At 38.5% G+C, this 25,436-nt stretch overlaps 1 protein-coding gene across 1 annotated transcript; it reads right to left on the minus strand.

Moving 5' to 3' along the window:
* Positions 1-19,034: 19,034 nt before the first annotated feature.
* Positions 19,035-25,218, minus strand: LOC110444323. The gene is made up of 4 exons (XM_021488711.1): positions 25,080-25,218; positions 22,888-22,971; positions 21,191-21,724; positions 19,035-19,642 (listed from the first exon to the last, which is right to left on the minus strand). Exons 1-4 carry the CDS (start codon positions 25,216-25,218, stop codon positions 19,179-19,181), a joined length of 1,221 nt encoding a protein of 406 aa, XP_021344386.1. The 3' UTR covers positions 19,035-19,178.
* Between the last annotated feature and the right edge of the window lie 218 nt (positions 25,219-25,436).

Consider the following 25,436-nt stretch of genomic DNA (forward strand, 5'->3'; position numbering starts at 1 on the left):
CTCGTACAATAATACAACTTAGATTTACATACCTGACTGTACATGTCAACATCCCCAACCGTACCGGTACAATAATACAACTTAGATTTACATCCCTGACTGTACAGGTCAACATCCCTAACCGTACCGGTACAATAATACAACTTAGATTTACATACCTGACTGTGCATGTCAACATCCCTAACCGTACCGGTACAATAACTCAACTTAGATTTACATCCCTGACTTTACATGTCAACATCCCTAACCGTACCGGTACAATAAAACAACTTAAATAACATCCCTGACTGTACATGTCAACATCCCTAACCGGACCGGTACAATAATTCAACTTAGATTTACATCCCTGACTGTACATGTCACCATCCCCACCCGTACCGGTACAATAATTCAACTTAGATTTACATCCCTGACTGTACAGGTCAACATCCCTAACCGTACCGGTACAATAATTCAACTTAAATTACCACCCTGACTGTGCATGTCAACATCCCTAATTATTACCCAATAGTCTATATTAATTAGAATTAGTCATTTTTTGACTGTTTCTGGCTTTTTGTCCAATTTCGGGTGAAACAGTTAAAATTGTTACCTGACTCGCTATATAAATGCATATTAATCAATTTCGACTTTCCCAGACAATTCACCAAACGAACTATAACTAAAGTGTGCTGGCTGGTTACCGTAAAACTGTTGACTGGTCACGTGAAACTGTTGACTGGTCACGTGTTAGGTAATCGAACGCACCAATAATTACAGCACCCCGATGATCAAGCGTTTATCGTCTGCTGGGTAACCGAACTACTCGGTAGTGAAGCGGACGTAAAACCTATCAATCAATCAATCAATCATATCAAGCGTTTTTGGTACTGGATTGTTGACGGTTGTCTGTCCGTGGATCTAAATATCACATTCGACATGAAATTTTTTGTTTTTCATTGGTCAAGTAACAAAACAGTTGTTTCGTGCTTTATCAGTCAATAGTCAAAACTATTTTCCCGAGGAGTTGGGACCCAACCAGATGAACTGTTTCCCGAGGCCACAGGAAACAATTGTATACTGCTTTCCCGGTCAGAGCGAACTTTTACCCGGCGCGAATTTGATGCGCAGAAATCTCCCCTTGAGAGCCCCGTTCAAGTGTTTATATCTATTTGGTAATAAAACAATTGTTTCAATGCTATTAGGGAAACAGTCAAAACTACCATCCCTCGATTCCCAAGGGCTTCCCCCTACCTTGGGATGATAGTTTTGACTGTTCCCCAAATAGCCATTAAACAATTGTATACTGAAACAGTATAATAATACAACTTAAATTTACATCCCTGACTGTACAGGTCAACCTCCCTAACTGTATACGTCCCTGACTTTAAAGATTAACATCTCTAACTGTACCGGTACAAAATTAAAAGATCATAATCTGTATGAGCTCTAAGTCCGAATGTGGGTCATTGTTTAAACTTATCCAAAACTAGATTTAAAACAGTTGACGAAAACAATTGGTATCAAGAACTGTGGAACGATATGGGATAATTTAATGGAAACAAACTACGGACTTATCGAACGTATAAATCAGCTCTTGTACCAAAATCATATACTAGTATTTAATGTGGTCAATTTTAGGCATAGGCAGATGTTAGCTTACTTCCGTTGTGGTGATCTCAAATTAAGACAGGCCCGTTTCCTCGTCCTCCTGTAGCTCTAAACGATAACAAACAGTCAGAAACGGCAGCAGATGAACTTCATTTCTTGGTATACTGTGCATTTAATTCCGATTAACGACATTTTAGTTGTCAGGTGTATATTTACTTCTAATTTGACAGATGTAATTGTTATGCAGGTAAACGAATAATGATACGTATCACCAACACCAGAAAAACATAATGGACATATCTTCTCATACCGTGGTATCCCAGACCATCGGCTAGTTTCAAATAGGTGTATTAAATGTTCTGAATTTACACACAGTTATTCTATTTTGGCGTTTAAGTTTCACTTAATATGGTCTAAAATTCAAATTGAGATTTGAGTATTGCGTACGTTTGATCACGTCATAAGTTTCCTGTTTCTGTACACCAATGTTTGATAAACTGGTCAATAAAAACCTATATTTAAGAGGAATTCGATACTGTTTTGCACAAAACATATTTCCGTATCATTGAGATGGACTGAAAACATAAACGGAGAGAGATCTTTACCCTTGACCCTGCTTTACCCCGATGTTACAGAAATCAGATTTACTATTCATGTTTGTAACCTTCGATTTTTGTATTCGTGTAAATGTTCTATATAACTTGAAAGATTTTTCCTGTAATGTTACTTTTCATTACATTTGCCCATAAACCTATCTTCACGGCAATGTCAAATGCTTTATTATCATCTTTATTTCCTCTAAATGAAGATTACAATATATTTCATATTAATAAAGACAAAATAATACAGACAACATGTGCTATATCCGGTAAGTAATTATTAATTAAATATTAATTATAAATTGGTACAACAAAAATTATAGCATAAAAGTATAGGTTAAAATGCCATTGGTTGACAGGTAAGTTAATTTTTAAAGTTACAAATAACATTCCACGTAAACATCAATATATGGAAACCAATACGTAACTGGAGTTTGGACATATCACAGTAAGAATGGGAAGCAAACGGAAAACAAGTCGTGTATTTGGTAGAGGTTTGGGAAAACACAGAGTAACACAGAGAAATAAACATTTAAGAAGACCAACTTACAAAGTTAAGTGTAATCAAAGTACTGAAAGTACTGAAAGCTAAGGCAAAAGATNTAGGCTGTTAAACTAAGCCATGGTATAAAAAGACGCCCATGTCCTTACTTTATGCGGCATTTTCTACCAATGGTGATTTAAAACTAATAATAAAAAAGGTGAAAGATCTCAGCCCTAAAGGTTATAGATTTATGAATTTAGATTGTCTGCAATCTCATGTTACCGAGATAACCATGCATGCTTGTCTATGTGTTGGTGAAATGAAAATTGCCAGTGAAGGTAAACCACCAATTAAGCTGCAAATCGAAGTCCGTTCATTGGGTCTGGCCAGTGTAATGTTGGCACAGTGCCAAGCATGTCTTAAACAGTTTAAATTAGAAACCAGCACAAAAGTCCCAGGATCCAAACACTATGATGTTAATGTTCGTGCTATTTGGGGCAGCATGGTAACTGGAAATGGTCCTTCTCACCTGAATGAGTTCTTGGCAACTATGAACTTCCCCGGTTTATCTCAGCCAACATTTAGTTCCATAGAAACTGATATTGCAATGTGGTGGCATTCGATTTTAGAGAAGGACATGTTGCTAGCGGGTGAAGAGGAAAGAAATTTGGCAATTGAGCGCAATGACTTTCATCAAGAAGTCCCTGCAATAACTGTAATAACAGATGGTGGTTGGTCCAAAAGGACTCATAAACATTCGGATAATGCAGCAGGTGGTGTGGCAATCGTAATCGGAAAAGAGACCAAGAAGCTGCTGCATATTGGTGTGCGGAATACGTACTGCTACTTGTGCAGCCAGAACAGTGATAAGGAACATACTTGTTTTAAGAATTGGGACCATGAAAGCCAGTCAATGGAAAGTGACATCATTTTACAAGGGTTCCTTGAATGTGAAAGCAAACACGGGGTAAGGTACATGCGTGTTGTTGGTGATGGTGATTCTTCCGTTTTTTCAAGAATCAGGGAAGAAGTACCCTGTTGGTGAAGAGATGTTGCCAAAGAAGAATGTGCCAACCATATGCGTAAGTGTTATAGATCAAACCTAGAAAAGATTGTCGTAGACAATCAACTGTACAAAGGCAAAAACTATTTGTCAAAATCTACAAGAGTTAGACTCGTAAGTGCACTTAGATGTGCCATCCGTGTAGTATCTAAAGACTACAATGAACAGAAATTAGATCGTCCCAATGCGATTAAAAGATTGAGTCATGACATTAAAAATTCAGTTCATCATGTGTTTGGCAAACATGACCATTGCTATGATTTCTGTAAAGCTAAACTACAACCAGCACCATCATCAGCTTCTTCTACAAATGCCAGTGTTGATGAGGTTAGCTTTGTCGATGAGCAGGTAAGCTTCTGGAAAGAAGGTTCGTCAATATCAGCCCAACAACAGGCCCGTTATGGAACATCAATTGACTATAGTAATGTCGAACAGCACATCATTAAAGATGTAACATCACTCCTGGTTAGAATTGAAGAGATAGCTGATCGCCTCATCAACAACAGCACCACCAACTGAAAGTTGGATGCACATCAGAACCAAGTTTGATGGCGGAAAAGTGCACAACCTGTGTAATCGAGGTTCATGGCACGCACGTTGCTACGGTGGGGCCCTAAGGATGAACCTAGGTCCACAGTGGGCTTGCAAGGTGTTGGAGTCAACAACTGCTTCAGAGCCTGGGTGCTATTTCAGGAAAGTTTACGCTCGCCATGAAAAGACCCTAGCAAATTCAGTACGTCACAAATTCAAGCCCTATGTTCAAGAGCGCCGCTGGAAGAAGAAGATTACAGCCTGCAAATCAAGCACCACTAAGAAGGCCCGACAGCTTGTGGTGCAGAAGCTATAGATGTAAGTGTTGATGTATCTACTGCAGAATTGGAAACATTAAAACAGCAATATTTGGACAAACATATCAACATTTCGGCCCAACAGTGCGACAAAATTACTCAATCAACAATTCAACAATCCCAGTCTGGTATTTGGCATTCAGAAAGGAAGAAAAGAGTCACAGCTTCAAATTGTGGATCGATGGTTAAAAGAAACCCATCATTACCTATTCAGAAATTTGTGCGCAACCTGCTCTATAGCTCATTCCATGGAAATCGATATACAAGAAATGGCATTCTTCAGGAAGATACCACAATAGAGGAATATGAATTGAAGAAGGCTGACGAAGGGAAAAACATACATGTTGAGCGCAGTGGATTAGTGATACATCCTATTCACAAATATTTGGGAGGAAGTCCAGATGGCGTAGTTTTTACTTCCACTGGAGAAACTGGACTCTTGGAGATCAAAAATTTGCTTCATTCGAAACCATTGAATCTTTGGCAGGCTTCAAAAAAACAAAACAAATCTGTTTAGAAAACTCTGAGGGAAAACTCAAACTAAAAACAAATCATATTTATTATTATCAGTGTCATGGCCTTCTAAACATATGCAACAAAGAATGGATTGATTTAGTGGTTCGCTCCTTAAATCCTCACCAACTGTTTATACAAAGGATATATAAGAATAACAATGTTTGGCAGAACATTATGCTCCGAAAACTGATGTCTTTTTACAACAACGTACTACTTCCAGAACATGCTTGTCCAAGAGAAGGAAAAAGCCCAGGCATACGAGAACCTGGAATATGGGTATGTTATGACATGTATTTTTACATTCAGTGCAATATTAACAATGCATATACAACATGTGCAGTATGAATATAAAGTGATATAAGGTTAAGTTCAGTCACACAGGGAGTATTGTACATGTTTATTTAACAATTTGGAAAGTAAATATTCATGTAATTTTTTTATGATATGTATGTATGACTAGTAGCTGTATTATGTTTTAATGTTTTGGCATATACATTGTTTACTGAAGCATGTACATGAACTGTACATGCATAGGGTTTAATTTAAAGGGATTGAATTTGATGCTTTTGCTAGAACATCTGTTATTGTTCAAGTCAGCATATCCTTACCGTTGGTTGGTGGTTTCAAAATTTACTGTACAAATAAATCTTGCAAGTCATGAACAAGATATGACCTACACTAAGTTAAACTGATTATTGCCAACAACTATTTGTTTGCCCTTTGAAGGCTCACCATGAGTACCGGTATAATTAAATATATTTACATATATATAATCATCATTCTGTATTACCAACAATACAGTTTGTGAACATTGAACTATAAAAAAGGTCATTACATGAAATAATTTCATACTTTGGACTGAACTGAAGTTAAATGTTCATTATTGCCAAACACACGTTCAGTGACAGTTATTATCTAAAGTTGATACAGTGTCAATGACACTTCTTATACCCTATGTTAATTTGTATATTTACAGTATGTGGCATCAGAAAAACAAAATCAACTTCGTACAAAAGGAACTCGGAAAAGAAAGTCAACTGCAGGAAAAGGAAGACAGTACAAGAAGGGTCGTCTGGAGAGCGAGAGCTCTGATTCTGACAGTGGTGACGCTGAAGCACAAAGACTTGTACCAGTTCGTAACAGGTAGCTAAGCATAGATGTTAATAACCAACCATTTAGTCTAAACAGTTTGCGGTGTTTTATTCCTCTGTAAAGCAATGAATGTGTTGTAAAAGTCAAAAACACATTAAAAACACTTCATATGCTTATAACTAAATAAATCTGTATATGTTATTGTATGTTTCTATTCATATTTTAGGAGAACAAGACAGAGACCTACAAAATTTGTAGGCAGGATCATTACATGATTGAATTATTGATGAAACTTCACAACTAAAAGAGTGGTATGGGGGAATGTATTATCAGTATTGTCTGGAAATGATGGTGCTGTGAATTCAGTATATGAAGTGCTGTATGAAGGCGAAGTCGAACCGTATGAAGTAGATCATTTAGTTGAAGATTTCCAGTCTGGATCTGTGCAGTTCTGTTACATTTCTTTGGATAATAATAAAGGTATTTAAGATTAGGGTGTTTTTTTGTGTTTTTTTTTTTGCATTATTAGCGCAAATAGTTGTAAGGTGTCTGCTGAGATGTGATAAAGTTTAATTATTTTATAAAAGTAACATAATTTATTTATCAAGGAAGACAATTCATATTCAATACATTGGTCAAGATTGCGTTAAAACAAAGGAATATACGTAATATAAACGTAAATGTATGTTTTGGTTATTACATGTATGTCAAATGCCATGGTGAAGTTTTGTGTGTTAATTTTAATTTGGAGCAGTCTGATATAATATCCACATTTTTAAGCTATACTATTTTTAAAACAAATTATATTTTGTACAATTACAGTATTTGGAACCCAAATACATCACGCAACACAAAGAGAAACACACGAGGAAATCAACAGCATTCATTTGAAACCAAGTCGGACAAGAAAGGACCAAAGATGAACACATTCTAATATAGAAACAATTGAAACTGAATCATTCACACCGACGCCAGTTGTTAAGAGGTAAATATGCAGAGAATGTAAAATGTATGGAGACAGATTTAGACATAAGGGGGCTAACGAGTGGAGGGGGTGGGGTGAGGGGAAATAGGTAGGGAGCTAACGAGTGGAGGGGGTGGGGTGAGGGGAAACAGGTAGGGTGCTAACGAGTGGAGGGGGAGGGGTGAGGGGAAACAGGTCGGGGGCTAACGGGTGGAGGGGTGGGGTGAGGGGAAACAGGTAGGGGGCACATTTGTATAGGTTGTTAATGCAGGGTGGAGGAGGGGTCAACAACTTAACAGTAAGAACATTAATGAGTAATTAAAGGTATTCAAAAAGTAGGAGGGATAATGGTTACAAAGGTTCATATATTAGGTGGCGGCTAATAGGAATGTGGCTATTAGGTAGAGGATTCATGTTTAGGAGGCAATATGATACAAATAAATGGATAGGGCATACATTTAAAGAGCTAACAGGCGTAGGGTAGCTGATGGGAATAGGGGTAACTGGTAGGAGAAAAACTAAAGTGGAAGGGCTTAATAGGTAGGAGCGAGGAGAGGGTGAATGGGTCCGTTTACCTTCTGATGAACCTAAATCCCTTAATGTTGGCATGAAGATAAGTCTGTTTCAATTTTGTCAGATGTCAGCTGATTGAGTGCACCCTCTTCTCTAGAAGAAATAGTAATTAATGTCATTATATATAAGATCTGTAGCGGACTGGACTGGATAGATCAATAGGAACCACGTAACTCAATTGGTAGAGTGTCTGTCCAGAGGTCTGAGGGTCCTGGGTTCAAATCCGGGTCTGGCCGTGCATTTCTTTTTCTTCCTTTTCAAAAACCTTGGAGTTTTTCCCACCCTTGATTCAAGCACTGCGTTAATGCTTGGCAAGAGGATACCCCAATCTGGGTTGTAAAATAGTCGTCCTTTGGGCGAAGACTTGGAAAGAGGAGGAAGAAATGAAGCGGAACTGGACAATCATCATTCTGTCTGGAGTTCGGAGGGTCCCAGGTTCGAATCCAGTCTGGTCGCGCATTTGTCTTCTATTACAGATCTATCACCAGTATATTTGTGTCAAATCACAAATACAAAATTATACACATACTTGCCAACTTTTTGAAATTCCAGGGGGGAGGGGGCCAAATCGGGAGTCTCACTCCAATAAAAGGAAAGTTTGCTAGTATGTATACATCTTTAAATTTTACTATAAGGAATCCGTTAAGGTACAATATATAGTGTACTAGCCACATCTATAATGGTATTTGATAAATAAAACTGCTGTCTACTTTGAGTGTATTTGTTACATGTGAATAAAAAATGATAATTGTCTTCTATGGTAAACACACAAGAACAACGTGATGAGTCTATAAGGTTTTTATGAAATAAATTATCGTTGAGTGAGCTACAGTTGAAGTAGCTTGGAGCGTTGGTTGTATTGCCATTGCCGAGATAAGTTTTGAGTATGTGTGCTGATGAACTTTCTCTTATATTTTGTGCTAATTTGTTCCAAGGGCAAATCGATGAGGGTAATAAAGAGTCTTTATATATATTTGTGCGAGTTTTGAGATTTAAGTGTGTGTGGTTTTCAGATATTCTTGGAGGGACTTGTGAGGACAGATAGGTAGGTGATTTGTGGGACTTGTGAGGACAGATAGGTAGGTGTTTTGTGGGACTTGTGAAGACAGATAGGCAGGTGATTTGTGGGACTTGTGAGGACAGATAGGTAGGTGATTTGTGGTTGACCGTTTTGTGAAACTGTGTTAGTTATATTTTACGCGACGTTTTCCTAATCGTTCCCACTTGCTATCTCTATATAAAAGTTCTTTATTAGATAATTTCGTACCCCCTGTAACAATTCTTGCTGCTTCTAATTGTAAACTTTCTAATCTGTCACTTAAATATTTAGGAACATTGTCCCAAAGCATGTCGGCGTATCCTAGTACTGGTCTTATAAATGATATATAAATATCTCGTAAAGAATTCCATCAAGTTTAAATTTAAATTTCCTTAGTACAAATAACCTTTTTGATGCTGAGTCAAGTACATGATTGATATGAACATGCCATAAAAACCAAATACCTGGTTTTGAACTTCAGTTAAAATACTATTATTCATATATAAGTCCCCATGATCAGGTCTCAAAGCCATTCTACTAACAAGTAAACTTCCCATTTTATTTGGATTGAATGTTACAAACCATGTATCTCCCCATTTTTGAATAGTATTGGAATTGTTATTTATAATATTTCTGGCTTCTTTTGGATCATCAACTATTACATATAGAGAGGTGTCGTCAGCAAAAAGTTTGACCTTATACCTTAGATAAATAACAATATCATTATTTATTTAACAGTGGCGGCCCCAACGGTGTTCCCCTAGTTGCCCGGGCAACACCCTTTTTTTTAATAATCTGGACTTAGATTTTCCTTATTTTCATATGTGATTTTCTTCTAATATCAACCATTCTGTGAACTATGATTTTCTATGGCAAGCAGCAGTTTGAATATCTATATATGCCTTAGGGTGCAGTTGCCCAAACAAGGAGTCCCCTCCTCTAAACAATAGGGGATTACTCCTCTTTTGTTTATATATTAGTAGGGTCTCCAGTCAGGTTAGTGGTGAAGGCGCAACGGACTGTCTACCTGGTCGTATTGTTCTAATGTCACAATGTGGTGATCACCCTGGCCGTTGAGAGAGGATAAAACCATCAGTTGGAATTAGGTATGTATGTTGATGGTTGTTTCAAAGGTAGAGTCCATTTCATGATAGATAAACCTGTATTTTCACCTGTGGTTTATCAGGCGAATAATAACCAATGTTAGCATAAAAGCCTGGCATGTATATATATATCCTTTTTTACCAGATGTTGCCCTTGTGCATATGCATGCATTCAAATTCACAATAAAAAAAAAACCCAGTCAAATCATAATTCATTTTTATGACAAACTAAATCAATATTTAATTGCCAAAATGTTCGCCTAAACTACATGCACATGAACGGCATGACACAAACATCAACATTTTAACCAAAAACCTACATTTTTACCATTGTTTCAGATAATTTGTTAATACTCGCTCCGATCGGCCATCATAAAATATAAATAATCCATGCTATAAAATATAACCTGGAATAATACCGAAAACTCAGAAAACTATTCTATGCCTTATTCGATCTGTTTGACAATGGAAATAATGTCCGATAAATTCTAGCTTTCTACGCTTGCCAGTGCTTCAACAAGTTTAGTATTACATCTTGAGAAAAATAATTTCGCCTCGCTCTGCTCGGCAGGGAAATATATAATTGTCACACTCTCAGAAATAATGAAGTTCTATATATTGTTTGGTGCCAGAAAGTAGTATAGCTGTAATATCTTTGAGATTTGAATATTTCCCGCCTAAAACTACCTTTTGCTTACTATTTTTCAAATAACTTTCAAACTATTTAATAACATTTCCAGATAAATCTGCTAATTTCAATTTGTATTATAAATTAACCCTTATGCCAAACCCTGTCGAAAGCTTTGCTTATGTCACAAAACACTACTCGAAGTTCTTAACCATTACCTTTTGCTTTACCAATATCATTTTTTATATAAAATAATTGGTAGACGGTAGGGTCAGTTAGAGTAAACCCAGACTGATGCACAGTGAAAAAATGTCTCAGTCTGATGTCGGGGCCAGAGGAAACTCGGGCTAGGTGTGCAGGGACTCTGTACGGTGAAAATATATTATTTAGTTTAATTAGATAAAGAGAATGTCAGACTTTCATGATCCATTAAAGGATCTGCCCTTGTGAAAAGTATTTTTTTTTCTACTATTTTTTATTTGAAACATACCTTATTTTAAAGAAGAGAATGTGAGAAAATAAAAAAATGCAAAGAAAACTATATGCCTCTGCTTCTTCCTTTTGCCGCCGGTATTGTTTCACGCTATTTTCAGCGGTATCAAAATACAATTTTAGGGCAACAGCTGATCATGGAAATGAGTAATAAAATGCCAACACTGTATTTATATCCAACTTCTATCGTTTTATTTTCGTAATAATGATCATTATATAAACGTGTACAGTAAAAATCAACTTACTTGCAAGGATGACCACAATTACAAGCTACAGGTTCAATAAGGTTAACTCTGCGCTCTAAATATCTTCTATGGAATCATGTCAACAAATCCATGTACGCGTGCACTGTACAGCAACGCTTTGAAGTTAAGACATCATTTTACATTGTATTTATGAATTATTTTACCCTCCAATCGACACTAGTGTTTTTACTTATTATGTAAACACAAACAAATCATGCCGAAATACAATTATATCGGATTGTTGCGTCAGAATAAAAAAAAAGGACAAAGCAAAAAAAAAGAACTGTCCCTTTTATTATTATCGCAAAGATATTACCAAGGACTTAGTCGTCTAAATCCGTGATATTACCGAACATGCGGGAAAATTCATCGGCGAAGACAGCCTCATTTGTTTTAAATGCAGGAAGACTGCAGCACAAAGTAAGGTCCGCAATACACGTGTAAAACATGTTATTCGAAAACTATATGTAATTTTACCATTCCAAGGTGCAGGAGGAACAAAATCAAGATGTGTGCTTTTGAAGACAATATGTAATAGCATGACGTAGGCAGTAGTAATGAAAGTTAAATCCTTTCAAACTTGTTGGTAATGATTGTTCGTAAATAAGCATTGTGTTGAGTCTTTATCGTGAAACGCATGTATTTATAGCCATGGCCTTAAATTCGTCTGTTTACAATAACAAATCTTAGACACGGGATTCCGATAGGCCAATTACGTTCACTAGTATATTTAATGAAAGGCTACAGAAATACTCAGAGGATGTCAGCTTGATATGTGAAAATCAGACAGGGTTTCGTAAAAATTATTCAACTTTTGATAACATTTTTGTACTTTACTCTTTGATAAATTTGACTCAAATGATGAAAAATAAATTATATTGTGTATTTTTTTACTTTGAAAACTTTGAACAAGATGTTAATGAGTGGAATTAATGGTAAAATGTTAACAATTATTTTTAACATGTATCAAGCCATTAAGTCAAATATATCTTTTAATGGTGAATGTTCTGGTTATTTTCCATGTGAAAATGGTTTGAGACAAGGAGAAAACCTATCTCCCTTTTTATTTTGTCTGTACTTGAACGATCTCGAAGAGTTTATGGTCCAAAATAACGTTCAGGGTTTGACAAACCTTAGTACTAAATTAGAAAATAATCTACATGTATATATAAAGCTTTTTATTTTACTCTATGCTGATGATACACTACTTTTCTCGGACTGCCCAGTTGACTTGCAACTACAATTAAATGTATTCAGTGAATAGTGTAAACAGTGGAAATTAAAGGTTAATATAGAAAAAAAAAATGTATAGTATTTAGTAAAGGACGTAAAAACAATAGAAATGTATTTTTATTTAATAATGAGGTGATAGAGTTAGTGGACAATTTTACCTATTTGGGTACTGACCTTAAGGTAATTGCACGTGTACATTAAAAGTTTTGTAAATTATTACTGGGGTTAAAAAGTAGCACCCCTAATTATATGGTATATGGAGAACTAGGTACTAGCCCACTTGAAATAACAGTAAAAACAAGAATAACTAGTACTAATTGTAACGGATGGCCGTTACAGAAGTCCACCAACAACCCCTGTTGGATTTAGGGACTTAGGCTAAATTGCGACCAATGAGAGCACTCTATTTTGTTACCATGGTAACTGAACTTTTCAAAACTGTTACAATTGTGTTCTGCATCCCTCTAAACTCCTATGTATCAATTTTAGGCAGATTCAGACAACAGCTTAATTTCGACCAATCAGAGGCCTCCATTTCGTTACCATGGCAACTAAGCTTTTCGAAACTGTGACCATTGTGTTCGGAATCCCTGGAAACCCCTATGTACCAGTTTTGGGCAGAATCAGAAAACAACTAAATTTCGACCAATCAGAGGCCTCCATTTCGTTACCATGGTAACTGAACTTTTCAAAACTGTAACCATTGTGTTCGGAATCCCTGAAAACCCCTATGTACCAATTTTGGGCAGAATCAGACAACAGCTAAATATCGATCAGTCAGAGGCCCCCATTTTCGACCAATCAGAGGCCTTCATTTCGTTACCATGACAACTGAGCTGTTCGAAACTGTTTCCATTGTTTTCGGCAGCCCTGAAAACCTTTATGTACCAATTTTCAACGAAATCAGAGCCAAAAACTCCAAAACTGGAAGTAAGGTTCTGGCGGCCATCTTGGTCTTCCGGTCGAGATAGAAATAGTCTGTTGTACACCTTGACCCCCTAATGAGTATGTGTGTGAAGTTTCATAATGATCCGCTCGATAGTTTCTGAGAAAACCTCTGGACAAGTTTATGGCTGAAGAAGAAGAAGAACATAGAGGAATAAAAACAATAAGTCCCCAAACCATGTTTGGGCATGTTTGGGGGACTTAATAATAACATATTGGTCACAATTGACTCATTCTAAAGAAAATAAAATTAATATTATATTGTGTAAACTTCTTTGTCATCACCATAATGTTGGTGATAAACTGGTTCCATATGTAAGCTTTATTAAACGTATTTTAAATGAATGTGGTATGAGTTACTTATGGAATGTCCAGTATACTCCATAATATAATAAATACCACATGGCTAAAGCATGTTATTAAACAAAGATTGCACGACCAGTATTTACAGAAATGGCAGTTATATACACACTTCATCAAAAGCTACATGTTATAGGATTTTTAAAAATAATTGTCATTTTGAAAATTACTTAGATATTTTAAGTGATACAGATAGAGTTACATTTTGTAAATTTAGAACTACCAATCACAAATTTATTGTTGAAACCGGCAGATGGCATCATTTAGAGTATAATGAAAGAAAATGTCCACACTGTAACAGTCAGCAAATTGGTGACGAATTACATTACTTGCTTGAGTGTCCGTCACTGTCTGGGTATCGAATTTTATATATAAATAAATATTTTTGGACGAGACCAAATGTAATTAAGTTCTATGAATTAATGAATACTACTAATATAAAAACACTGAAGAAACTTTGTACTTTTATAAGAATAATTATTAACAATATTTGACCTCCTCGATACAAATGTGCATTTATCATGAAACAGTACTGTGTACTACCGACTACGAACACTACCATTACTATATATTATATTGTAAATATAATCCTATACATTATATTGTGAAAGAGAATAAAGTTGAATTGAAATTGATAGAGTTACCTGTATACATATACCTGAGAACGCGTCATAACAGTGCACGGTTGAACGCGCGCACTAGCGGATCAAAGATTTGGGGAAATAGGCATAGCAACTCGCCAAAGCTCTTTGAAGAAAAATAAAAGTAAGCAAGTTTATAAACGTGCACACCATATGGTTGTTCTCAAATAAGGTTACATTTGTTGCAAAAATATGGTGAAGCTCATCTACGTTTTCCCGTAAACATTGGGTCGAATAACTTGGTGAGATGAGTAATTACGATGTCATATTAGTGCCGTCTTGCTGCTAAATTACCATGGACAGGTAAACACTGCACGAAACGCAAATGAAGTTACCTTGCCGAATGAGGTGTTCATGTAGACAAGGTTACCTTGCCGAAAACCAGACGTGGCAAGCTACCTACCGTTACTTTTGCGGTATCTAAGGTTTATGTCAATTACATATGACTCCTATTGTTGATTGCTAACATAGCAGTGTTCGCTTCTATCTGTTAAAACCAGGGTTAGACACTGACACTAGTCCTCTAGTCCTGGACTAGTAGATTTCAGCAAGGACTATTGAATCACCTTACCTAACTAGGCCTGGACTAGTAGATTTCAGCAAGGACTAGTGAATCCCCTAACCTAACTAGGCCTGGACTAGTAGATTTCAGCAAGGACTAGTGAATCCCCTAACCTAACTAGGCCTGGACTAGTAGATTTCAGCAAGGACTAGTGAATCACCTTACCTAATTAGTCCTGGACTAGTAGATTTCTGCAGGGACTAGTGAATCACCTTACCTAACTAGTCCTGGACTAGTAGATTTCAGCAGGGACTAGTGAATCGCCTTACCTAACTAGTCCTGGACTAGTAGATTTCAGCAGGGACTAATGAATCACCTTACCTAACTAGGCCTTGACTAGTAGATTTCAGCAGGGACTAGTGAATCACCTTACCTAACTAGCCCTGGACTTGTAGATTTCAGCAAGGACTAGTGAATCACCTTACCTAACTAGTCCTGGACAAGTAGATTTCAGCAGGGACTAGTGAATCACCTTACCTAATTAGTCCTGGACTAGTAGATTACAGCAAGGACTAGTGAATCACCTTACCTTACTAGTCCTGGACTAGTAGATTACAGCAAGGGCTAGTGAATCACCTTACCTTACTAGTCCTGGACTAGTAGATTACAGCAAGGGCTAGTGAATCACCTTACCTTACTAGTCCTGGACTAGTAGATTACAGCAAGGGCTAGTGAATCACCTTACCTAACTAGTCCTGGACTAGTAGATTTAAGCAGGGACTAGTGAATAACCTTACCAAACTAGTCCTGGACTAGTAGATTTCAGCAAGGACTAGTGAATGACCTTACCTAATTAGTCCTGGACTAGTAGATTTCAGTAGGGACTAGTGAATCACCTTACCTAAATAGTCCTGGACTAGTAGATTTAAGCAGGGACTAGTGAATAACCTTACCAAACTAGTCGTGGACTAGTAGATTTCAGCAAGGACTAGTGAATGACCTTACCTAATTAGTCCTGGACTAGTAGATTTCAGCAGGGACTAGTGAATCACCTTACCTAACTAGTACTGGACTAGTAAATTTCAGCAGGGACTAGTGAATCACCTAACCTAACTAGTCCTGGACTAGTAGATTTCAGAAGGGACTAGTGAATCACCTTACCTAACTAGTCCTGGACTAGTAGATTTCAGCAGGGACTAGTAAATCACCTTACCTAACTAGTCCTGGACTAGTAGATTTCAGTAGGGACTAGTGAATCACCTTACCTAACTAGTCCTGGACTAGTAGATTTCAGCAAGGACTATTGAATCACCTTACCTTACTAGTCCTGGACTAGAAGATTTCAGCAAGGACTAGTGAATCACCTTACCTAGCTAGGCCTGGACTAGTAGATTTCAGCAGGGACTAGTGAATAACCTTACCAAACTAGTCCTGGACTAGTAGATTTCAGCAAGGACTAGTGAATCACCTTAACTAACTATGCCTGGACTAGTAGATTTCAGTAGGGACTAGTGAATCACCTTACCTAACTAGTCCTGGACTAGTAGATTTAAGCAGGGACTGGTGAATCACCTAACTTAACTAGTCCTGGACTAGTAGATTTCAGCAGGGACTAGTAAATCACCTTACCTAACTAATCCTGGACTAGTAGTTTTCAGCAGGGACTAGTGAATCACCTAACCTAACTAGTCCTGGACTAGTAGATTTCAGCAGGGACTAGTGAATAACCTTACCAAACTAGTCCTGGACTAGTAGATTTCAGCAGGGACTAGTGAATCACCTAACCTAACTATCCTGGACAAGTAGATTTCAGCAGGGACTAGTAAATCACCTTACCTAACTAATCCTGGACTAGTAGATTTCAGCAGGGACTAGTGAATCGCCTAACCTAACTAGTCCTTTGGACTTGCAAAAGTTATGCTATTGATCACAATAGGACTGTCAGATTACAAAATTGAAATATTCCTTTCAAAACACTGCTTTAAATACAGAAAATTTCATCTTAGTTGTTAAAAACTTCTTGGACTTCTATTGAAATACATACATGTAGAAGGTTTTTACATCCCATATAGTCGATTAATTTTTCCATTTCATGTTTTGGATGTAACCTTCGGGAAATCACAGACTAGTTGAATTGACGTTGGACTAGCGAATAATCTATTCATCAAGTCCTGTGGACTACCGAGCAAAACTAATTAGTGTCTAAGCCTGGAAACGTTAATATACGATTTCACATTTTGTTGCCAAGTTGTATAATGTCTCTATAAAAAAATAGACAAAAATGTTATATTGTCTTGTTCTATTAATTCTAAAGATAGTTAAGTCATAGTACTAGAGAACCTACAAGTTGTTTTGTGAAAGGACCTGTTACAGGAACAAAAGAATTTTGCCCACAAAGCAATTTAACCATATCTGGGGTTTATTTGTAGCTCATTAAGACACGACACATGAGATACTACTTTTAAATTAAAAAGGTCCCCGGGGCCTGTGTTATGACTTATTTAGTGCCGCCCTCCAAAAGTGTACGACAGGGTTCACTTTTTTGTCCAAATAACTATCAAAACAATGTTTTTTACGCTATCAAATTATATTATATTGTTAAAAGTAGGATCTGCTACAAATTATGAACTCAGATATGTAACAAAACATTGCATAATAAAAAAGTTCTGCAATCCTAAAGTCTAAAAATGTTGGTATTTTCATTCACTTTTTTTCTATGTCAATTTTTTACGGAAGTGGGTAAAATTCTTTTGTTCCTGTAACAGGTTCTTTGCTATTCTTCTCAGCAATGCATTCACACTTTTTGACGCATAAGTAAATGAAACATCTTATGAGTTTATTTACCTGGATATTTGACACTAGAGCTGACCATTTCATTGTGTTTATCAAAACTTTATGCATATTCACAATGTGTTTATAAACTGCGATTCCTTTGTTTCTATTCCCCCTAAAAGTCACCTCTTCAAAGCTGGTTTACTTGGTCCCAACAATGTTGTTTATTTTTGCCATTCTTTAAAGATGGTTCACTGCTGGAATGTTGAACTCCTGGATATGTTAGGATCCTGGGGTTCTAAAAAAGGTCTTTTGATTCCAATAAGTATGTGAGAATTTGTTTGTATCAATTTATATTCACTTCTTTTGTTTAGTTTTTAGACACTGATAACTGCACACCTTTTTCTGTTCTTCAATGCCTTAATTGGTTATTGTTTATTTCAAGGCACCGGGTATCCATGCGTTATTAATCAATGTTTATTGTAAACATATTGCAACGATTGGTTAGATAAAGCCAACCTAATTGTCAACTACAACACAGTTAAAGCCTCTATTCAGAGACCACCTTCGGGAAGTCAAAGTACATGGTCTCAAAATAGAGGCGATCTCTGGAGCAGGTTTGACTAATTGGTATCCACTTCTTGCCCAATGTTCAGTTATTCTATAATCCATATTCACGTTTTGCAGTTCGTCCGTCACATGACTTATGATTTATTCGCTCAAATTTGTTGAAATGAAACGCATCATAATCATATATATTAAGGTCACCTCCATCCCTCGTGACTTCTGGCAAGCTTTACATTGTACAGATTTATTATAGTATCACATTGGGTTTTTATTTGTTTATCAAAGAATACAAGAAAGAACTTCCTTAAGGTTTGATTATGTCACAATATCCGTGTTATATTGTGAACCTAATCTGAGCACAGCTCCTTACAGCTAAATAACAGATGTCTAGACACCGCTACAATAGTTGTATTGTGAACCTAATCTGAGCACAGCTCCTTACAGCTAAATAACACAAGTCCAGACACCGCTCCAATAGTTGTATTGTGTACCTAATCTGAGCACCGCTCCTTACAGCTAAATAACACATGTCTAGACACTGCTCCAATAGTTGTATTGTGGACCTAATCTGAGCACAGCTCCTTACAGCTAAATAACACATGTCTAGACACTGCTCCAATAGTTGTATTGTGGACCTAATCTGAGCACAGCTCCTTACAGCTAAATAACACATGTCTAGACACCCCTCCAATAGTTGTATTGTGTACCTAATCTGAGCACCGCTCCTTACAGCTAAATAACACATGTCTAGACACCGTTTAATAGTTGTATGGTGTACCTAATCTGATCACCGCTCCTTACAGCTAAATAACACATGTCTAGACACCGCTCCAATAGTGGTATTGTGTACCTAATCTGAGCACCGCTCCTTACAGCTAAATAACAGATGTCTAGACACCGCTCCAATAGTTGTATTGTGAACCTAATCTGAGCACAGCTCCTTACAGCTAAATAACACATGTCTAGACACCGCTCCAATAGTTGTATTTAAATGACGGACGTCCGTAAAGTTATGCTCCAAATCATATTTTCTTATGAACAGGTGAATTGCATAGTTATTGTTCCAGTTAAAATTCCCGTTGAATATCATATCTACATGATCATAGTCTGGGTTAACAAAACTATTGTTCTCAACATGGATCAGGTGAGGATATTGTTGTGAGAGTTGATATGGCACAATGGTAGAGTGATGTCCCCATAGAGTAGGATCGTACGTGCTATATTGGCTGTACCAGATATTCACGAAGGAAGCATTCCTGGCTGACATGATCAGTCCGTTACTTAAATTGTAATCAAACGCATGGCTCAGCGTGAAGTCATATTTCCTGAGAGGATTAAGATTCCGTAAAAGAATTTCGTCCGTATCCATGTAAATGCCCCCGAAATCTGTCAATATAAAGCAACACTGTTCATTGATAGCGTAATACTTTTCAATACTTAAGATATGTACAGTAAGTCCTCAATATTATGCAATTGATTTCATTTGTCGCTATGAAATACCATTCTTCTTGACATTTCGTTACGCGAAATCCTAGATATTGCACCAAAACCATTTATAACGCAATAAGGGTCGGTGGACGAAAAAAAGTCTGCGCTTACTCATGATATTTCAAATCTTAAAATCCTTGACACTAAATTTAAACTTTTAGCTCTCTGGAAAGGGAACATACATATGGGGAGCCTTGCTTAAGGGGAAACATATAGGGAGGGACATAACTCTGACGGTCCCAGCCTTGCTGAAAAGGGAACATATAGGGAGGGACATAACTCTGACGGCCTCTTGCTGAAGAGGAAACATATGGGGAGGGGCATACATTTAACGACATCCAGCCTGCTGAAGAGGAAAACCTATTGGGAGAGAAATAACTCTGTCAGACGCCAGCCTGCTTAAGAGGAACGGGGCATACATTTAACAACCTCCAGCCTGCTGAAGAGGGAACATATAGGGAGAGACATTACTCTGACGGACTCAAGCCTTGCTGAAGAGGGAACATATTGGGAGGGACATAACTCTGACGGCTTCCAGCCTTGCTGAAGAGGGAACATATTGGGAAGGACATAACTCAAGGCCTCCAGCCTTGCTGAAGAGGGAACATATAGGGAGAGACATTACTCTGACGGACTCAAGCCTTGCTAAAGAGGGAACATATTGGGAGGGACATAACTCTGACGGCTTCCAGCCTTGCTGAAGAGGGAACATATTGAAGGGACATAAATCTGACGGCCTTTAGCTGGCTGAAGAGGGAACATATTGACCGGACATAACTCTGACGGTCCCAGCCTTGCTGAAAAGGGAACACATAGGGAGGGACATAACTCTGACGGTCCCAGCCTTGCTGAAAAGGGAACACATAGGGAGGGACATAACTCTGACGGTCCCAGCCTTGCTGAAGAGAAAACATATTGGGAGGGACTTAAAGCTGACGGCTTCCAGCCTTGCTTAAGAGGGAACATATTGGAGGGACTTAAAGCTGCCGGCTTCCAGCCTTGCTGCAGAGGGAACATATTGGGGGGGACTTAAAGCTGACGGCTTCCAGCCTGGCGGAAGAGGGAACATATTGAACGGACATAACTCTGACGGTCCCAGCCTTGCTGAAAAGGGAACATATTGGGAGTGACATAACTCTGACGGCTTCCAGCCTTGCTGAAGAGGGAACATATTGGGAGGGACTTAAAGCTGACGGCTTCCAGCCTTGCTGAAGAGGGAACATATTGGGAGGGAACTATCTCTGCCGGCTTCCAGCCTTGCTGAAGAGGGAACATATTGGGAGGGAACTATCTCTGCCGGCTTCCAGCCTTGCTGAAGAGGGAACATATTGGGAGGGACTTAAAGCTGACGGCTTCCAGCCTTGCTGAAGAGGGAACATATTGGGAGGGACATAACTCTGACGGTCCCAGCCTTGCTGAAGAGGGAACTTATTGGGAGAGCCATACCTCTTACAGCCTCCAACCTTGCTACATCTGCTTTGTGTTCAATCAAATCTATCGGAATCCCAAACACGTCACTAGGGGGCGCTTTTCTAACGCGTATAAGATTTGGCACAGCTGTTCCGAGACGGCGCCAGAGAGGACCGGATATTGGAGTGTCTCCGTGGATTAAGATAGCACACGGCTGTTGTATAATATGTGCACTCCAAATACTGAGGAAGTGGAAAAAAGATAGTTGGTGAATACCAAAGAAAATATAATGCACTATATTCGGTACTGGTTGGTCGTCCAAACAAAATTGTTCGAGGGTAGCTCTTAGACATATATCCGTAAAGTTGAATATTGGCACTGAAGCATTAGCATCACTCACGTCCGTTGATCCATCAGACTCTACTTGCGCATCACACACGATTCGAAACTTGGATCGGAGATCGGTTTCTAAAGTAGCAGTTATTGGATCTGAACATTTCACTTTGCAGTTGAAATCCCATCGGTTCAATGTTTTAGGCGAACAAAACGGGAGCTGCATCAAAGTGCCATCTGAAAACTAAAAACATATGAAATAATCGTTTGTAAACAATGTTGATTTCTTGACAGCACATGATTCATTATCAACAACACCTGAAGTTATAAGTCCAGTTCATTATAATATTGACTAACGTGTGGTACCAGTCACAGATTGCACTGAGTCGAGTTGATTGCATGATATATATATGCTGTAGAACGGTAGTGAGAAAATGAAGCTAAAAAGAAATCTGAGGCTTGTAGATAATCAAAGCGTCAATAGCTGTTTATATTTCCTAAGACATTAAATAATAATTAAATGAAAAGGAGAGACTTTAAACACACAATCCGCATTACATCAACATACACTCCTCTCTACAATGTCTACACATGATTGGGTAGCCCGAGTTTCCTCTGGCCCTGTAGCCCGAGTTTCCGCTGACCCTGTAGCCCGAGTTTCCTCTGGCCCTGTAGCCCGAGTTTCCGCTGAACATGTAGCCCGAGTTTCCTCTGACCCTGTAGCCCGAGTTTCCTCTGGCCCTGTAGCCCGAGTTTCCGCTGAACATGTAGCCCGAGTTTCCTCTGACCCTGTAGCCCGAGTTTCCTCTGGCCCTGTAGCCCGAGTTTCCGCTGAACATGTAGCCCGAGTTTCCTCTGACCCTGTAGCCCGAGTTTCCTCTGGCCCTGTAGCCCGAGTTTCCGCTGAACATGTAGCCCGAGTTTCCTCTGACCCTGTAGCCCGAGTTTCCTCTGGCCCTGTAGCCCGAGTTTCCGCTGAACATGTAGCCCGAGTTTCCTCTGACCCTGTAGCCCGAGTTTCCTCTGGCCCTGTAGCCCGAGTTTCCGCTGACCCTGTAGCCCGAGTTTCCTCTTGCCCTGTAGCCCGAGATTCCTCCGACCCTGCAGCCAATCTGATTAAAATACAGCTCCTCTTTACTATCGTATGAGCCTCATACGATAGTAGAACGATAGTATAATGAGGAGCTGTATTTAAATCAGATTGGCCATGCAGCCTGAGTTTCCTCTGGCCCTGTAGCCCGAGTTTCCTCTAGCCCTATAGCCCGGGTTTTCTCTTGCCATGTAGCCCGGGTTTCCTCTTGCCCCGACACCAGACTCAGACATTTTGACGGATAGATCCAGACATCTATCAGTCAAAATGTCAGGGCCAGAGGAAACTCGGGCTACTTATTGGTGTATACCTTCAATGTAAGGTGCTGTGGTGGACTGCTTGAGGATTGTAATGACATCGTCGCCATTCGGGGTGTAGCTGTACGTGGTAAGCGCTGGAACGGTCATATCGATGTCATAGTGGTTGTCTAGTAGGTGACCGTCGGCTGTTAGTAACTGGATTGACTTGAGCATTTTGTGTCTAGCGCTTTGTGAAGATATGCCCAGCCATATCAGGGTCGCTATACACACAAATGTCACACTTGCTGCCAGTCGAAATCGGACGTAATTGAACATCTTGACAAACATCAACACTTAATGTTCTGGAATGTAAAGATTATAAAAAATGAACAATGTATTTCTGTTGACCCATAACACGCAGTGACAGAACATGGACAAGTACATCAGTGGAAACAAGGGTTTTCCTTATCACTTTCCATTTCTAAGTTTCAAAGGGAAATTCTAATCTATACATATGGAATATCTTTGACATTAATGATATCTTAAAGAGAGTGTCTTTTACATTGACGATATCAGCATAATACATTTAGAACTGACGGTACCCCCAACTCAGTCATTGGTACAGAGCATTAACTACCATATCTCCGTCAGTGCATTCGGAATACAAAATTATCAAGTACACTTCCGACAGAGCATCTGACAACGCGTCTCCGTCTGCGCATTTGGAATAAATGTACAGCAATGACAAACGTACATCCCAGGCCGTGCATTTGGAATACAAAACTTACATGGATACTTCCGGCAGAGCATTTGGAATACAAAACGTGCATGGATACTTCCGGCAGAGCATTTGGAATACAAAACTTACACGGATACTCCCGGCAGAGCATTTGGAATACAAAACTTACATGTATCCTTCCGGCAGAGCATTTGGAATACAAAACGTGCATGGATACTTCCGGCAGAGCACTTGGAATACAAAACTTACACGGATACTTCCGGCAGAGAATTTGGAATACAAAACTTACATGGATACTTCCGGCAGGGCATTTGGAATACAAAACGTGCATGGATACTTCCGGCAGAGCATTTGGAATACTAAACTTACACGGATACTTCCGGCAGAGCATTTGGAATACAAAACGTACACGGATACTTCCGGCAGAGCATTTGGAATACAAAACTTTCATGGATACTTCCGGCAGAGCATTTGGAATACAAAACGTGCATGGATACTTCCGGCAGAGCATTTGGAATACAAACCTTACATGGATACTTCCGGCAGAGCATTTGGAATAAAAAACTTACATGGATACTTCCGGCAGAGCATTTGGGATACAACACTTACATGGATACTTCCGGCAGAGCATTTGGAATAAAAAACTTACATGGATACTTCCGGCAGAGCATTTGGGATACAAAACTAACAAGCGTACTTCCTTCAGCGTATTTTGTTTAAAAAACGTTCATGGATACTTCCGGCGGAGCATTTTGGATTCAAATATAACAAGCGTATTTCCGGCAGCGCCATCAGTATACAAAATTTGCAAAGATATAACGATGTCTAATGTTAAGATAATGAACGCAAATACAGTGCCACGACCTTTGAAATGTTCAAACCGGGCTCAAAAGGTCAACCAGCTGATTAGATTTGACACCTACAAACCAACGAGCCAGAAGCTTCCACAACTGTTTGAGATAAGAGTAGCCAGCTGGAATGACTTAATGAAGCTTTGGTCAGTCTTGTCTTACTTGGAGTTACTTAGAGTTAGATTCCAGTACAGAACCTCTCCACTGGACTCGATCATTGTATCGCGACGAACTTGAAGTCCGCTTTCAATCGGTGCTTTAAAGTTGTATTATCTATTATATTCTGAAAGGATCGTGCGTTTACTGTGTAAATTATTTCACATGTTCACCATTCTGACTGTATAATAGTTCTTTCTTTTAAATGTTAAAGGTTGTTGTGGGTATATCTTAAATGAGTGGCCTCTGCTGCTGTTTCTTTCCGTTACATTGTTCCATATTTTGATTGTTTCGATCATATCCGCATGGTGTCGTCGGTACGTTAGTGTAGGTTACTTCAGCGTTTTAAGTCTTAGTAGGTTAGGTTTTGTACTCCATGAAGCTGTTTGATAGCTCTTCTCTGTACCCTTTCTATTTTGTCGATGTACTTGGCTTTATATGGAGACCATACAGAACATGTACAATCTATTATGAGAAGTTCTTTTTTACACAAAAACCTAGCTGTGTGCGTACCAACTCTTATACAGTGGTTTGAATGGTTCTTCGTCCAGGTGTTGGAATGTTCCTCCGTCCAGGTATTTGAATGTTCCTCCGTCCAGGAGTTTGAATGTTCCTCCGTCCAGGTGTTGGAAGCTTCTTCTGATGACTGCCGCCATTGCGTTTGCCTCCCTGATTTTTTCACAGATATATGTTGCTCAAATTCGAGTTGGTTGTCAATGCCCTGTCGACCCTGGCTGGTTGGCTCTTTTAAGTCCAATCATTCAACATTTAATAGTTATTTTGAGATGCAATACTGTTAAGTATTTGGTTAACTTAGTTCAAGTACTAAATGTATTATACTTTTTGTTTGTAAAGTGAAACTTTGAAGAAAATA

The sequence above is a fragment of the Mizuhopecten yessoensis genome, unplaced genomic scaffold (assembly GCF_002113885.1).
Source record: "Mizuhopecten yessoensis strain PY_sf001 unplaced genomic scaffold, ASM211388v2 scaffold2041, whole genome shotgun sequence".
Lineage (NCBI taxonomy): Eukaryota > Metazoa > Mollusca > Bivalvia > Pectinida > Pectinidae > Mizuhopecten > Mizuhopecten yessoensis.